A 17,959-nucleotide genomic window follows, 5' to 3' on the forward strand; every position below is an offset into this window, starting at 1 on the left:
AGTATTTGAGCCAACACCAAAACGGTACATTCCATTAAATATATTTGAAATGAAGTTGTCAAGCGCAACGGAACATGCTGCGCTATATAAGAAACTGTAAATAATTCATAAAGGTAACTTGTTAACTTATTAATAAACTGGGCAAAGTAGATTAAAGGTGTGTAAATTGACTTACCATGCCCACACACGTAGATATGGCCACTGACGAGTTCTCATAGTTCCTGATAAATCCTTGATAAAAACACGGCTCGACAGTCTGTTCCACATCTGCTAGGGATCCATCTTTACCAAGAACATGTACAGCAAACTGGCTGGAGAGCAGGGAAGAGGGCTGGAGCTCCAAGTGCAGTTCCTGTCCAAATGCTGAAAATCTGTAGTGTAAGGAAATCTTTGAACCTCGCGTTGATCTCTTCTTCCTACTGTTGTGCACAATATTGTGCGATATGTAAGCTCCACTGGAGTCCACTACCACCGGCGTAACAAAGACATATTCTGTGGGGGGAGAGAATAGGATGACAGGATGTAAAGTAAAAACACATTTGTACTCTTAATAATCTTTAGTCTGAGTTTCATGGTTTTTTTGTTTCGCTGCTGGTACTGTAAATCGAAGGCTGAGATATAAGTTGAACAAAACAGTTAAGTCCGACCTCTTACCAGTGTTGGATGAAGCCCAGCGGAGGTCCCCAGGCAGCCAAAATCTCAGGGTCCCCCTCGCAAGTTGTCTTCAAATACATTTATAACGTACTACAGTCTATGATCTGGAAACCTTAATGTAAATCTGGTATCTATAGTTTAAGTACTTTAATGGGTACACTATATACAATATTTTTTCTATATTGTCTTTAATGTTTTTGTATCTTCGAGTCAATTTATTTTTTCTATCTTTTGGATATAATTTAAGAAAGCTTGTTTTTAATCCCCCCCCCCCCATACTGCCACCAATACCAACCCCTTAAGGCATCCTTGCCTAACATTCCAGAAAGGCACCCAAAAAATGGGTGGTCCACCCAGCAACAGGTGGGTTATTCCCCTGGAGGCCCCCTTTGCCATCCACAATAGAATACAAGAAGGGGGGCAGGCAGAAAAGTAGGACAGTATGCCTCAAGGGAAAGTGTGGAGGTGAGGTCTTAGAAGTTGCACAGCAGACACCTGCATTAAGTACAACAACAAAGATCCTCATAGACATCCTTGATTTTTTTGATAGGCAGACTTGGTGGCGCCCCCAGAGCCTAGCACCCTAGGCAGCTGTCCTAAAGCTGCCTAATGGTAGAGCCGGCCCTGGGCATTGCCTCTTACTTACTCTTTTGGGTCCATGTGGGGGAGATGTATCAAGCGCAGCAGTGAACTGAGCATTCTGTTTTCAGAGAACAAAATAAAATATATGTCCATCTTTGGAGCATGGTGGGGTTTATCTCACAGGCAATGTCTAGTTCGACAGTCAATAGGTTGAGACCCCAAAAGGTCAACATTGATAAATGACCTTTTCACCATGTCAATCATATATATGTTGACCATGCGGTGTCAACCTATACATTGGACCTTATTCCGGTTGACTCGCAAAGCCATTCCCATGGGCGCATCCCTTCGCCACCACCCCATGTCCCCCGACCATGCTGTTAGGTTCGAACGGGACGGCGAACAAGTAGTTTGCTGATATCGCTCACACCAAGCGGCTGCACATGCGCATAAAAGTTTATCGCTCCCCTGCGTGAATGCACAGGGGAGCGTGCACACCAGAATAAGGGCCATTGTCTGTCAGCCATCCGGATACCGCTTAGATTAGTAGAGAAATGAAACTGCTCAGTCCCAGAAGCTCTGCGCTACCAACAGTAGTTTACGGAGGGGTCTTGTGTCTCTTTGTATAACCTCGGCATAGTAATGTAAAGTTGTGTACACATCTACATAACAAACAGTGTACCCAAAAGCACTGAAACCGCTTTGACACCTTAAACAGAACCCCACCATCAGATGATGCTATGTATTTCTGAGCAAGCAGATCATCACCATAGCTGGTAGCTGGCTAATGACACCAAATCTACGCCATCGCTGTTAACATCTGATTTCTCATCAGAATGCCTCTTGTTATATTTTGTGCCCGATTCAGACCCATCCGTTGTGCAAATTTGCAGTACCACGTATGTGCACAGCGTATGTGCACATACGTGGAGCACCACGTATGAGCACCACGGATGTGCACAGCAAATGGTGCGCATGCGTAGTCCTCCGATATTGCGTGGTCCTCCGACAAAGGCAACCAGCATAGGCTAGATGAGTTTCCTGGCACTGTTCTAGGCTCTGCCTAATGAAAGGGGGGTGGGGGGGGTCGGTGTTAGGAGAAGGGAGTTCCAGCACCTCTCCAGGACCACTTTAAGCCCTGCCTGCGGGCATTTTGGTGCGGTAACCCAGTGTTTCCTGGGAGTGCCCCAGAAAACACAGGCCTTCCCCAGCCATTGGGATGGAGGGAAGTCAACAGTGGCATCCTTCTCCCCACGGCCAAGTCAGGGGTAAAATCATTCCCCTTGACTTGGCTGAGTGATTTTCCCCCTGTGTGCGTGGCTGTGATGTGAACGCATTCGCAGCTGTGTAAAGGGGTTGTGGGTGCTCGACTGGGCGGCATTTACCTGCTTGCAGAGCAGAAAGTAGCTCTGAATCGGGCCCTTTGAGCAACAACTAAAACTTTTGTGGGTAAAAACTGTGAAAAAAGGAGCTCCCCCATCTTGATGCATCAGCACGTCTATCGCTGGTGACACTTTAAGCAGACAATTGCCAGCTATTGTCTAGAAGACCACAAGAGCCCTGGAGCAGGAAGGAGGAAAAAAAAACATTATGTTTTCTTTTCCAACATATGAAACAAGCAATCCTGCAATATATCAGAAACAGGTCATGCGATTCTGATGTCAGTGTCGCTTTAACCCCTTCCCGACATTTGACGTACATTTACGTCATGGCCGGGATGTACTTCCCGACACATGGCATAAATGTACGTCATGACTTTAAACTGTCACTGCGTCTCGAGACGCAGTGACAGAGGGACGATGTCTGCTGTCCCTGACAGCAGACATGTCCCTGCATGCCCAGGGGGGGCTGCGATGCCGCCCCCCCGTCGGCGATCGCTGTGATTGGCTGTTCAGTGTGAACAGCCATTCACAGCGTTTTCCTGTGTTACCAGCGAATCAGACGCTCGGTAACACAGGTGTCAATCACCGCCGGGCGTCAGGGGGCATGAGGGGGTCATCGGTGACGATGACACCTCACCCCACCCTCACCCCACCTGCCCCCAAGGCTGTGATTGGTCCGTGGGACCCACGGACCAATCACAGCCAAGGCGCGACATTTAAACTAACGGTGACTGCGCTGCAGACGCCATTCCGGTCTGGAATAGCGTGCAGAGCGGTCACCGTGCCTATCTGCCGTGATACTGACCTGATCCTTGCTAATACTTACCTGATCCTTGCAAATACCTTACCTGATTACCTGATCACTGCTTGTAGCGTGCTGGACGCTTCCTGGATCTGACTTCTTGGGACTTCCTGCTGCTGCTGCAGTGTGATAGAGAGATAGAGAGATAGAGAGAGAGAGATAGAGAGAGATAGAGAGATAGTGACAGAGAGAGCTATATTTTGTGTCTGCTACCCCCCCTTTTTGGGGGTGCAGGTTTTTTTTATATATAAATAACTGTCAGTGCTGCTGCTGCAGTGTCATAGAGTGATAGATAGTGATAGATAGTGATAGATAGTGAGAGATAGTGAGAGATAGAGAGATTTGTGTCTGCTACCCCCCCTTTTTGGGGGTGCAGGGTTTTTTTTATATATATAACTGTCAGTGCTGCTGCTGCAGTGTCATAGAGTGATAGATAGTGATAGATAGTGATAGATAGTGAGAGATAGAGAGATAGAGAGAGATAGTGACAGAGAGTGATAGAGAGTGTATATTTTGTGTCTGCTACCCCCCCTTTTTGGGGGTGCAGGTTTTTTTTTATACATATAACTGTCAGTGCTGCTGCTGCAGTGTCCTAGAGTGATAGATAGTGATAGATAGTGATAGATAGTGATAGATAGTGAGAGATAGAGAGAGATAGAGAGAGATAGTGACAGAGAGTGATAGAGAGTGTATATTTTGTGTCTGCTACCCCCCATTTTGTGCTGATCAGTATATCTGTGCTGATCAGCAACTTTTTGGGGGCGCAGGGTTTTTTTTTTTTATATATATACCTGTCAGTTGCTGCCAGTTGCACTGTCAGTTGCACCAAAGGTTGTGCACCTGCTGCCCCTCACTGGTAATCAGTGTTGCATCACTGATCACCTTTTTTTTTTTGAGGCTGCTGTGGGTCTTTTTTTATTTTTTTTTTTTACACACACTGTGATTTTGTGGGTGTCCTGTGGCCACTGTGCGCTGATCAGTGACGTACATCACTGATCAGCTTTTTCGGCACAGGGTTGGTCTATTTTTTTTTTTTTGATCAAATTCCTGTTGCCTTTGAGCGCTGTTCAGTGACGGACGTTACTGACCAACATCTGTGCTCAATTTTTGGCGCAGGAGCTTTTTTTTTTTTTAACCCCTTCAATTTTTTTTTTTTTTTAATTGGGTTCAAATTCCTGTATAAAGTATTTTTTTTTTCTGCACTACATACACACTACACACTACATACCCCCCGGGTTGAAATAAAGTTTGTACCCCCCCCCCCTACACTATACACGTGTTGAAACATTTCACTACCAGTAACACAAAAATAAAAATGTCATCCCAAATGTCATCCCAAATGTCATCCCAGTCATCCAGAAGAATGTATTCAGCGGAGGAGGCATATGCCATGCTTGCCTCTGATTCTGACACAGCCAGTGAGGCAAGCGGGGAATTTGAAGGATTCATCTTAAGCTCCTCTTCCTCCTCTAGTGATGAGGGACCCCCTCAAAGACGCCCCCGTAGAGCAGCTGAGACCCCCCCCCCCAATAATTGATCTCGTATGGACCCCACCACCAGACAATTTTGAGCCCCAGGTTCCTGAGTTTTTGGCCATGCCAGGAATCCAATTTGATTCCACAGGTCTCAGAGAAATTGACTTTTTCAAATTATTTTTCTCTGATGATTTTATAAATTTAATTGTGGACCAAACTAATTTATATGCCCAGCAGTTTATTGCTCAAAACCCCACATCATCATTTGCTAGGTGGACCCCTGTAGATGCAGTAGAGATGATGACGTTTTGGGGTCTGGTGTTTCATATGGGCATAGTAAAAAAGCCAGAAATTAGGCAATATTGGAGTACAGATGTTCTGTACAGCACCCCATTTTACCGTATGGCCATGCCCCGGGCTCGATTTGAGACGATCCTTAAATTTTTGCATTACAACGATAATGCACAGTGCCCACCCAGAGATGATCCCACCTTTGACCGGCTATTCAAAGTCAGGCCGGTCATTGATCATTTCAGTGCCAAATTTGAAGAGATGTACATCCCAGATAAATTCATTTGCATAGACGAGTCCCTTATACATTTTAAAGGAAGGGTTAAATTCCGCCAGTACCTTCCCAGTAAGAGGGCAAGGTATGGCATAAAAATGTATAAGCTGTGTGAAAGCACCTCAGGGTACACCCACAGGTTTAGGGTATATGAAGGGAAGGATTCAAGAATTGAACCGCCAGAATGCCCCCCCTCCCTCGTAGGTGTTAGTGGAAAAATTGTCTGGGATTTAGTGCACCCCTTCCTGGATAAAGGTTATCACCTCTATGTGGATAACTTTTACACCAGCATCCCCCTGTTTAAGGCCCTTGGTTCAAGAGGTACAGCAGCTTGCGGTACTGTGCGCAAGAACCAAAGAGGCCTCCCAAAAACGCACATTGCCCAAGTAATGAGAAGGGGTGAAAGCAGGGGAATATGCACCGAAAATATGTTGTTGGTCAAATATAAGGACAAGAGGGATGTCCGAATACTGACAACAATTCACGGAGACAGAACCACCTCCGTCCCTGTACGAGGTACCAGTACCCACACCTCCAAACCTAATTGTATCCTGGATTACAATAGGTACATGGGCGGAGTGGATCTTTCAGATCAGGTACTGAAGCCGTACAGTGCCCTGCGGAAAACAAAAATCTGGTACAAGAAGCTGGCCGTGTATATCATCCAGATGGCACTGTATAACGCTTACGTGCTATTCCGTTCTACCGGCCAGAGGGGGACATTTATGCACTTTCAAGAGGAAGTCATAAAGGGCCTAGTATTTGGGAACCAGCAGGCAGAGGGCCCCAGTACTTCTAGTACTGGCCCCCGTATTGTACCAGGGCAGCATTTTCCTGATGAAATCCCCTCCACTGGAAAAAAGGGCAGGACACAAAAAAGGTGCAAAGTTTGCTATAAAAAGGGAATAAGAAAGCAAACTATTTTCCAGTGTGACACTTGCCCCGACAAACCCGGCCTATGTATAAAGGAGTGTTTTAAAATATACCACACATCTATGGATTTTTAGGTTCATCATTTCACCGTGCTTCGGGGGTCTTGCTAATGCCACATAGCACCCACCATTCATTCCACCAGAATCTGAGCCGCAAAATCCAAAAATCACTCCTTCCCTTCTGAGTCCTGCCATGCACCCAACTGGTATTTTTTGGTCACATATGAGGCATTGCCGTACTCGGGAGAAATCGGGGCACAGATTTTGGGGTGCTTTTTCTCCTTCATACCTTCTGAAAATGAAAAATTTTGAGCCAGAACTGCATTTTTGTGTAAAAAAATGTAATTTTTCATTTTCACTGCCCAGTTGTATCAAAATTGGTGAAACCCCTGGGGGTTTGAAATGTACACTATACCCCTAGATGAATTCCCTGAGGGGTGTAGTTTGCAAAATGGGGTCACTTGTGGGGGGGTTCCACTGTATTGGTGCTTTGGGGGTCTTGCTAATGCGACATAGCACCCACCAACATTCCACCAGAATTTGTGCTGCAAAATCCAAATATCACTCCTTCCCTTCTGAGTCCTGCCACTTTTTGGTCACACATGAGGCATTGCCGTACTCGGGAGAAATTGGGGCACAGATTTTGGGGTGCTTTTTCTCCTTCATACCTTCTGAAAATGAAAAATTTTGAGCCAGAACTGCATTTTTGTGTAAAAAAATTTAATTTTTCATTTTCACTCACCAGTTGTATCAAAATTGGTGAAACCCCTGGGGGTTTGAAATGTACACTATACCCCTAGATGAATTCCCTGAGGGGTGTAGTTTGCAAAATGGGGTCACTTGTGGGGGGTTCCACTGTATTGGTGCTTTGGGGGTCTTGCTAATGCGACATAGCACCCACCAACATTCCACCAGAATTTGTGCTGCAAAATCCAAATATCACTCCTTCCCTTCTGAGTCCTGCCACTTTTTGGTCACACATGAGGCATTGCCGTACTCGGGAGAAATTGGGGCACAGATTTTGGGGTGCTTTTTCTCCTTCATACCTTCTGAAAATGAAAAATTTTGAGCCAGAACTGCATTTTTGTGTAAAAAAATGTAATTTTTCATTTTCACTGCCCAGTTGTATCAAAATTGGTGAAACCCCTGGGGGTTTGAAATGTACACTATACCCCTAGATGAATTCCCTGAGGGGTGTAGTTTGCAAAATGGGGTCACTTGTGGGGGGGTTCCACTGTATTGGTGCTTTGGGGGTCTTGCTAATGCGACATAGCACCCACCAACATTCCACCACCAAAAATCACTCCTTCCCTTCTGAGTCCTGCCATGCACCCAACTGGTATTTTTTGGTCACATATGAGGCATTGCCATACTCGGGAGAAATTGGGGCACAGATTTTGGGGTGCTTTTTCTCCTTCATACCTTCTGAAAATGAAAAATTTTGAGCCAGAACTGCATTTTTGTGTAAAAAAATGTAATTTTTCATTTTCACTGCCCAGTTGTATCAAAATTGGTGAAACCCCTGGGGGTTTGAAATGTACACTATACCCCTAGATGAATTCCCTGAGGGGTGTAGTTTGCAAAATGGGGTCACTTGTGGGGGGGTTCCACTGTATTGGTGCTTGGGGGGTCTTGCTAATGCAACATAGCACCCACCAACATTCCACCAGAATCTGAGCTGCAAAATCCAAAAATCACTCCTTCCTTTCTGAGTCCTGCCATGCACCCAAATGGTATTTTTTGGTCACATGTGAGGCATTGCCGTACTCGGGAGAAATTGGGGCACAGATTTTGGGGTGCTTTGTCTCCTTCATTCCTTGTGAAAATGAAAAATTTTGAGCCAGAACTGCATTTTTGTGTAAAAAATGTAATTTTGCATTTGCACAGCCCAGTTTTATCAAAATTGGTGAAACCCCTGGGGGTTTGAAATGTACACTATACCCCTAGATGAATTCCCTGAGGGGTGTAGTTTGCAAAATGGGGTCACTTGTGGGGGGGTTCCACTGTATTGGTGCTTGGGGGGTCTTGCTAATGCGAGATAGCACCCACCAAAATTCCACCAGAATCTGAGCTGCAAAATCCAAAAATCACTCCTTCCCTTCTGAGTCCTGCCATGCGCCCAAATGGTATTTTTTGGTCACATGTGAGGCATTGCTGTACTCGGGAGAAATTGGGGCACAGATTTTGGGGTGCTTTTTCTCCTTCATACCTTCTGAAAATGAAAAATTTTGAGCCAGAACTGCATTTTTGTGTAAAAAAATGTAATTTTTCATTTTCACTGCCCAGTTGTATCAAAATTGGTGAAACCCCTGGGGGTTTGAAATGTACACTATACCCCTAGATGAATTCCCTGAGGGGTGTAGTTTGCAAAATGGGGTCACTTGTGGGGGGGTTCCACTGTATTGGTGCTTTGGGGGTCTTGCTAATGCGACATAGCACCCACCAACATTCCACCACCAAAAATCACTCCTTCCCTTCTGAGTCCTGCCATGCACCCAACTGGTATTTTTTGGTCACATATGAGGTATTGCCATACTCGGGAGAAATTGGGGCACAGATTTTGGGGTGCTTTGTCTCCTTCATTCCTTGTGAAAATGAAAAATTTTGAGCCAGAACTGCATTTTTGTGTAAAAAAATGTAATTTTTCATTTTCACTGCCCAGTTGTATCAAAATTGGTGAAACCCCTGGGGGTTTGAAATGTACACTATACCCCTAGATGAATTCCCTGAGGGGTGTAGTTTGCAAAATGGGGTCACTTGTGGGGGGGTTCCACTGTATTGGTGCTTTGGGGGTCTTGCTAATGCAACATAGCACCCACCAACATTCCACCAGAATCTGAGCTGCAAAATCCAAAAATCACTCCTTCCCTTCTGAGTCCTGCCATGCACCCAAATGGTATTTTTTGGTCACATGTGAGGCATTGCCGTACTCGGGAGAAATTGGGGCACAGATTTTGGGGTGCTTTTTCTCCTTCATACCTTCTGAAAATGAAAAATTTTGAGCCAGAACTGCATTTTTGTGTAAAAAAATGTAATTTTTCATTTTCACTGCCCAGTTGTATCAAAATTGGTGAAACCCCTGGGGGTTTGAAATGTACACTATACCCCTAGATGAATTCCCTGAGGGGTGTAGTTTGCAAAATGGGGTCACTTGTGGGGGGGTTCCACTGTATTGGTGCTTTGGGGGTCTTGCTAATGCGACATAGCACCCACCAACATTCCACCACCAAAAATCACTCCTTCCCTTCTGAGTCCTGCCATGCACCCAACTGGTATTTTTTGGTCACATATGAGGCATTGCCATACTCGGGAGAAATTGGGGCACAGATTTTGGGGTGCTTTGTCTCCTTCATTCCTTGTGAAAATGAAAAATTTTGAGCCAGAACTGCATTTTTGTGTAAAAAAATGTAATTTTTCATTTTCACTGCCCAGTTGTATCAAAATTGGTGAAACCCCTGGGGGTTTGAAATGTACACTATACCCCTAGATGAATTCCCTGAGGGGTGTAGTTTGCAAAATGGGGTCACTTGTGGGGGGGTTCCACTGTATTGGTGCTTTGGGGGTCTTGCTAATGCAACATAGCACCCACCAACATTCCACCAGAATCTGAGCTGCAAAATCCAAAAATCACTCCTTCCTTTCTGAGTCCTGCCATGCACCCAAATGGTATTTTTTGGTCACATGTGAGGCATTGCCGTACTCGGGAGAAATTGGGGCACAGATTTTGGGGTGCTTTGTCTCCTTCATTCCTTGTGAAAATGAAAAATTTTGAGCCAGAACTGCATTTTTGTGTAAAAAATGTAATTTTGCATTTGCACAGCCCAGTTGTATCAAAATTGGTGAAACCCCTGGGGGTTTGAAATGTACACTATACCCCTAGATGAATTCCCTGAGGGGTGTAGTTTGCAAAATGGGGTCACTTGTGGGGGGGTTCCACTGTATTGGTGCTTGGGGGGTCTTGCTAATGCGACATAGCACCCACCAAAATTCCACCAGAATCTGAGCTGCAAAATCCAAAAATCACTCCTTCCCTTCTGAGTCCTGCCATGCACCCAAATGGTATTTTTTGGTCACATGTGAGGCATTGCCGTACTCGGGAGAAATTGGGGCACAGATTTTGGGGTGCTTTTTCTCCTTCATACCTTCTGAAAATGAAAAATTTTGAGCCAGAACTGCATTTTTGTGTAAAAAAATGTAATTTTTCATTTTCACTGCCCAGTTGTATCAAAATTGGTGAAACCCCTGGGGGTTTGAAATGTACACTATACCCCTAGATGAATTCCCTGAGGGGTGTAGTTTGCAAAATGGGGTCACTTGTGGGGGGGTTCCACTGTATTGGTGCTTTGGGGGTCTTGCTAATGCGACATAGCACCCACCAACATTCCACCACCAAAAATCACTCCTTCCCTTCTGAGTCCTGCCATGCACCCAACTGGTATTTTTTGGTCACATATGAGGCATTGCCATACTCGGGAGAAATTGGGGCACAGATTTTGGGGTGCTTTGTCTCCTTCATTCCTTGTGAAAATGAAAAATTTTGAGCCAGAACTGCATTTTTGTGTAAAAAAATGTAATTTTTCATTTTCACTGCCCAGTTGTATCAAAATTGGTGAAACCCCTGGGGGTTTGAAATGTACACTATACCCCTAGATGAATTCCCTGAGGGGTGTAGTTTGCAAAATGGGGTCACTTGTGGGGGGGTTCCACTGTATTGGTGCTTGGGGGGTCGTGCTAATGCAACATAGCACCCACCAACATTCCACCAGAATCTGAGCTGCAAAATCCAAAAATCACTCCTTCCTTTCTGAGTCCTGCCATGCACCCAAATGGTATTTTTTGGTCACATGTGAGGCATTGCCGTACTCGGGAGAAATTGGGGCACAGATTTTGGGGTGCTTTTTCTCCTTCATACCTTCTGAAAATGAAAAATTTTGAGCCAGAACTGCATTTTTGTGTAAAAAATTTAATTTTTCATTTTCACTGCCCAGTTGTACCACAATTGGTGAAACCCCTGGGGGTTTGAAATGTACACTATACCCCTAGATGAATTCCCTGAGGGGTGTAGTTTTCAAAATGGGGTCACTTGTGGGGGGGTTCCTAAATTTTAGCATCTTATGGTGCCTAGAAACCTACATGGTGCCTAAAAAATAATCTCATAAAAAGGAGGCTCCAAAATCAAGTAGGTGCTCCTTCTATTATGAAGCCTGTGGTTTGGTCAACGTGCACACTAGGGCCACATATAGGATATTTATGAAAACAAAAGAATTGGGGGAATCAATTTTTAGTCACATTTCTCTAGTAAAATGTACTGTGTTCCTTAGAAAAATGTATTAAAATTGCAAATCTGCAAAAAAAATGAAATTTTGAAATTTCACCTACACTTTGTTTTAATTCCTGTGAAACACCTAAAGGGTTAACAAACTTCCAAAATGCTGTTTTGAATACTGTGAGGGGTGCAGTTTTTGAAATGGTATCATTTATGGGGGTGTCTCACATACAAGTCCCTCAAAGTCACATCAGAACTGAACTGGTCCCTAAAAAAATCAGTGTTTGAAATTTTCTTGAAAATTTGAGAATTTGCTATTCATATTGTAAGCCTCCTAGTGTCCAAAAAAATTAAAAGGAAGTTGAAATAATGATGGAAACATAAAGTAGACATATGGTCTATGTTAGTTATTAACTATTTTGAGTGGTATGATTATTTGTCTCACAAGCAGAAAATTTAACATTTTGCAAATTGCAAAATTTTCCATTTTTTCACGACATTTTGGTATTTTTCACAAAAAAACACAGACTGTATCGACCCAAATTTACCACCAATTTGAAGTACAATGTGTCACGAAAAAACAATCTCAAAATCACTGGGATAAGTAAAAGCAAAAAAAAGTTATCCCCACTTAAGTGATACATGTCAGATTTGAAAAAAAGGGCTCTGTCAGGAACGCAAAAACTGGCTCTGTCAGGAAGGGGTTAAATGCACATTTCACAACTGAATGGGAACAATGGAAGTCAACAAGGTATTCCATCATTATTCTTTGGTACTTGCATAAAAAGAGGATTAGTCAAACTTAGCCTTAAGAGAGAGAGATGACAATAGGCTTCTTTAGAAACAACATTTGTCACCATCAGGGGCTGTGCTGATTACCCATTCAGCACAATAAGAGTCAGCAAATAAATGATTTAAGACACAGTTTAAAAGGTTTAGTCTGTCCATGCTCTGCCACACTCATGATAATCCTGTTTAACAGACATCAAGGACCCTGATTGATCTGTTTCTCTGCTGACGGTGTGATTCATTTAATCAACCGCAACCAAACAAATTTGTAAATACAATGTAACATTTCCCAGAATCCCTTTGGGTTACCTTTGGTTGGTCCATTTTGGACCATGCTAGTTGCTCTAGACAAGTGATAGGCAAGGTAATGGGTCTTCAACCTGTGGCCCTCCAGATGTTGTGAAACTACATGTTCCAACATGCATTGCCACATTTTTTCCTATGAGAGCATGCCAAAACTGTCAGGGCATGCTGGGACATGTAGTTCTACAACATCTGGAGGGCCACAGGTTGAAGACATGTGGTTTAGGGGGACAGATTTCACTCTCAAATCTTAATCTTAATTACTTAATTACTCTTAATCTCAGTAAATTAATTTAATACATTTAATCAATAAGAAATACAACTATCACTAATAACATACCAGGAGGCTTTTTAAGCAGTCTGACACTGGCTCCACCTGTGTCCATGTGCTCTGTGATACACTATAATTAATCACATTAAACTGTCAAACATTTAAATGTGATCTATGTTAAATCTACTGACGAGTTTATGGCTTTACCATTTCATTGTATTACTACCGAAATGTATTAGACCATCTGTACATAAACCCTCAGACCGGAGCAGATGGCATAATTATTACACATGAGCATAATAATATTACAATATGTATCAGCACTGTAGCATCCACCATATACAGAGAACATATGAAACAGATCATAGAGTTGGTCAAGTTTAGTGCCAGAAAGCCTACAGATAAAACCTGTGTGAGGGCCTTATTCTACAGTTCACTCTTTCTGACAAAATCCTTTTTAGATGGATAAAACCATGTGCACTGCAGGTGGGGCAGATGTAACTTGTGCAGAGAGAATTAGATTTGGGTGGAGTTTTACTTCAAAGTGAGATCTATATTGCAGTGTAAAAATAAAGCAGTCAGTATTTACCCTGCACAGAAACAAAATAACTCACCCAAATCTAATTCTCTCTGCACATTTTACATCTGCCCCCTGCAGTGCACATGGTTTTGTCCATCTAAGAAGGATTTTGTCAGAAAGAGTGAACTAGAATAAGGCCCTAAGACCTGTTTGCTAGGTCAGCGCCACCTGCCGAATGCCCAGGCCCCCCATCACCACCGCCATCATTCCCTCGCTAGCATGAAAGGGGATGCGTATTAGAAAACATCCCCTCGCATCCGGCTGACTCCCAACTGCCCCCCGCCGTGTGACACTGCCGGTCCCGGGCGGTAAGGCGGGGACGTCCCCAAAAAATGGGTGATAGCACAGCACTGGGGCTACTATTAGGCAGTTAATAAGGCGATGGGATCTTGGGGGGGGGGGGGGGGGGGCAAGTCTGACTATCACAAAATTAAGGATGTTTATGAGGAAAACATTCTTGTTGTATGTATTTAATGCAGGTGGCAGCTGTGGGACTAAGATGCAACCTCCACACTTTCATTTGAAAGTATTGTTGGCAGTGTGAGGCTGTTGTAGATTGAAGTTTTGTCAAGGTTGCAAAGAACCCTCTGGGGTGAACTACCGCCAGTGGCCACTAGAGGCCACTCAACGGATCAAATTAACAGAAAGTGAAAGCAAAATGATATGTTTCACACTTGCTGGATGTGGAGACAGGAAGGTGTGAAGACAGAGATTGGAGGTAGGAGCAGATAGGGACTAAGCCGTCATTTTGACCAGCTTTTAACGAGTATATTTATATTTAGCATTACCTAAAAATCTCTATTGCAGCTTCTCTTGGAGCACCAGCAAAAACCACTGCCTTTGCTAGGCTTTTTCTCTCCTTTATCGGCTGCCGAATAATGCTGGATGCACATGAACAATAAAATGCGAATGTGGATTCATGGTTCAAGCAAAGCCTCCTCCACTTATAGGTCTCATTCCAGTGACCCAGCAAAGATTTGCCTCACTTGATTCATTTCGTTAAGCCTTCTTCTATTTAAGATTAGTGGGAATGGAGGTAAGAAGTGCTAAATGAACATATCTAAGAAAGAATGATTCTCAGTTTCCTATATAGACCCTGGCCCCTAGTCATTGGCCACACACTGTTACCCTAGGCATTCAGAGGTAGATGTATTAAGGTTGGCGAAGTGATAAAGTGTTGATAAAGTGGAAGGTGTTAATGCACCAGCCAATCAGCTGTGTTTGAAAAATGACAATTAGAAGTTGATTGGCTGGTGCGGTATCACCTTCCACTTTATCACCGCTTTATCCCTTCAACAGGTTTACTACATCTGCCCCTCAGGGGAAGATTTATTAAGCTTGGTGAAGTGATAAACTGTCTGGTTTTTATCACCGGTCAATCAGCTCCTACCTGTGAAGTTACAGGCTTGGTTTGAAAAATGACAGGTAGGAACTGATTGGCCGGTGATAAAAACCAGAAGCTTTATCACTTCACCGAGCTTACTACATCTGCCCCTCGGTGACTAAACTCCGTATAAAGTGCTAGGTACTGTACATACCTAGCTGTCCTAATTTAGCCCTGCTGCAGCACCCTCTGCCTGACACATGGTAGCTGCTAACCCCTGTATAAACTGCCTGCAGGGTGATAACTGGATGTTCATTGTCTTAACAACCATTCAGCCAGCATCAAGAACAGCTGTGTTGGAAACGCCACACTGGGGGCACATGTGGCTTCTAGATATGTAACATCTTTAGCAGTGAATATGTGACTATGTAATAATTTCTAAACAGTACATCAAGGCTGTGGCTAATGCTGGAATGAATAGCAGAGGTTCCCAAACCGGGTCTGCAGGAAGCAACATCTGCTGGGGCAGGGAATTCCTTAGCAACACTGAAAGGCAATGCACATAGTATGCACTAGACCTGTCATTAATTAATTATATCACAGAGAGAGCAGTTTTACAGCCCCACCGTGAGGCCTAGTCATTAAACTTGACAGTAAATTAATCCTGTCAGCACAGGGAAGGCACGAAAAGCCCTGAAAGGGTTACACGAGAAAACATGTTCCCTTCACTGTATTACCCAAAGCACAACTTGTTTCTGGGTTGATCCCCCCTCTCTCTGTGCATTTTACAGTATCTAAGCTTTTGTTTAGCCCTCTTGAAATAAACCTTTAAATAGCTTTTATTAACACGTGGACAACAATATAAACCTAAGGCTGTAATAGTGACAGCTACAACTTAACACTGCAAAAAACACAACATAGAGTTGTATAAAGCGTGCTACAAAACCACAACATACAATACAGTAGTATAAAGCGTGCTACAAAACCACAACATACAATACAGTAGTATAAACCGTGCTATAAAAACACAACATACAGTACAGTAGTATAAAGCGTGCTACAAAAGCACAACATACAGTACAGTAGTATAAAGCGTGCTACAAAAACACAACATACAGTACAGTAGTATAAAGCGTGCTAAAAAAACACAACATACAGTACAGTAGTATAAAGTGTGCTATAAAAACACAACATACAATATAGTAGTAAAAAGCGTGCTACAAAAACACAACATACAGTACAGTAGTTAAAAACGTGCTACAAAAACACAACGTACAGTATAGTAGTATAAAGCATGCAACAAAAACACAACATACAGTACAGTAGTATAAAGCGTGCTACAAAAACACAACATACAATACAGTAGTATAAACCGTGCTATCAAAACACAACATACAGTACAGTAGTATAAAGCGTGCTACAAAAACACAACATACAGTACAGTAGTATAAAGCGTGCTACAAAAACACAACATACAATACAGTAGTATAAACCGAGCTATAAAAACACAACATACAGTACAGTAGTATAAATTGTGCTACAAAAACACAACAGTGCAGCAGAAAAGCAGAATAAAACTCTTTCAACAGTTTAAATACTAAATGTTTTTACTTTTATTTGCTGTTTATATGAGAGATTAATCAATGTGTTTTCTGCATGTTATTTTATTGCAAACTTTTTTTTATAGATAGTACCTTAAAAAATAAATTAATATTAATATAAACTGCCAAAAAAAAAACATGACGGAATTGAACATTTGCAAAAAAAAAAAATTACCAGCAAAAATGAAAAAAAATAATAATAATTTGTAAATATACAATTTGCTCGTTACTTTAATGTAACTTCCGTGCTGTCTGCAGCAATAATAGCATTTCACCAGGGGAAAAAAAGAATGCAATGATTATTAATTAAAAAATTAGAAAATTAGAACATTTTAATTACGTTTTTAAAATAACTTATGTTTAAAAAAAATTAATAAAACATCCGGCATACAAACCTTGATTTATTCCTCCAAATCCACTGTCACTGGCTAAGGAGGCTGCAAATGACACACAGCAGAAGCAGTAGAGCTGAAGTGTCTGGAAGACAAGAAGAGACCATGTAAGTGACAGTTGTGAGAAAGTCCTATGCAAATATCAGGTGCCCAGAGAGTGAACCTGCCTTGTCTAGGCTTCCAATCCACAGGAGTGTCAGGAACGGCATAGAAGTGCATTTCAGCAGGGTGACAGGTAGTGTCCACAGGAAGAGTACAAAATAATCCATCTTCTGCAAAACATGCAAGCCTGTATCCGCTCCAAGGGGCATACAGAGTAATAGACTGGTTATGCTCATCATGTTGAAGCAGATGGCATTTTTGTATTCAGTGCATGGAAGGTGCCTGTGGTACTTGCAGATATCCTCAGGTATTGCCAGAGTAGTGCAGTAAGAGTCAATGCAGTGATCATTGTAGGATGACTCCAGACTCAGCTTCTTGCAGCAGCATTCCCAATAATAGTACAATGCACTCTTAGCCTAGCATAGGATTTCTCCTCTGTCCCCTCCCATGTTCACGCCCCCCTGTGTCACTCAAGTGCATTCCATGAAAATGTGAATATAGGTTCAGTGTGTGATATGAGAATGTTGTCCTCACTATGGATGAATATAGCAAATATCAACTCTGACATTAACTATTACACTGCCAGCATAGCTGAGGAAAGCTGCAAGCAGAAATGTCATTTTAAAATGTGAGGTTCTGGCCAGTGGCGTAACAATAGGGGCTGGCCAGTGGCATCACAATGCGGGGCTATTGTGATGCCGCTGGGTTGCGGCTGGGACCCGCAGATTTACCTGTCTGCGCAGCGGTCCCGTCTCCCCTCTTTCCCTGGCTTCTGCAGTGCTGAAATGAAAAGGGACCATCATAAAATGTCCGCCCCCATACAGCAGACAGTTCTCTAAAACTGTCTGCTGTAGGGGGGTGGACATTTTGTGTTGGTCCATTTTCATACCGGCAAAAGCCAGGGCAGGAGGGGAGCCTGAACAGCAGACAAATAGTTAC

At 43.1% G+C, this 17,959-nt stretch overlaps 1 protein-coding gene across 1 annotated transcript in view; it reads right to left on the reverse strand.

The window, feature by feature from the left end:
- Positions 1-17,484, reverse strand: part of ADAMTS18 (ADAM metallopeptidase with thrombospondin type 1 motif 18) — a 119,002-nt gene extending 101,518 nt beyond the window's left edge. The window contains exons 1-3 of the mRNA XM_083165394.1: positions 17,086-17,484; positions 16,922-17,003; positions 176-492 (exon numbers count right to left, since the gene is read on the reverse strand). Of these exons, the coding sequence (XP_083021520.1) occupies positions 176-492; positions 16,922-17,003; positions 17,086-17,259 (573 nt within the window). The 5' untranslated portion in view covers positions 17,260-17,484. The remainder of the gene's footprint in view (positions 1-175; positions 493-16,921; positions 17,004-17,085) is intronic.
- Positions 17,485-17,959: the final 475 nt, after the last annotated feature.

This window comes from Crinia signifera, chromosome 11 (genome assembly GCF_055691185.1).
Source record: "Crinia signifera chromosome 11, ASM5569118v1, whole genome shotgun sequence".
Taxonomy (NCBI): Eukaryota; Metazoa; Chordata; class Amphibia; order Anura; family Myobatrachidae; genus Crinia; species Crinia signifera.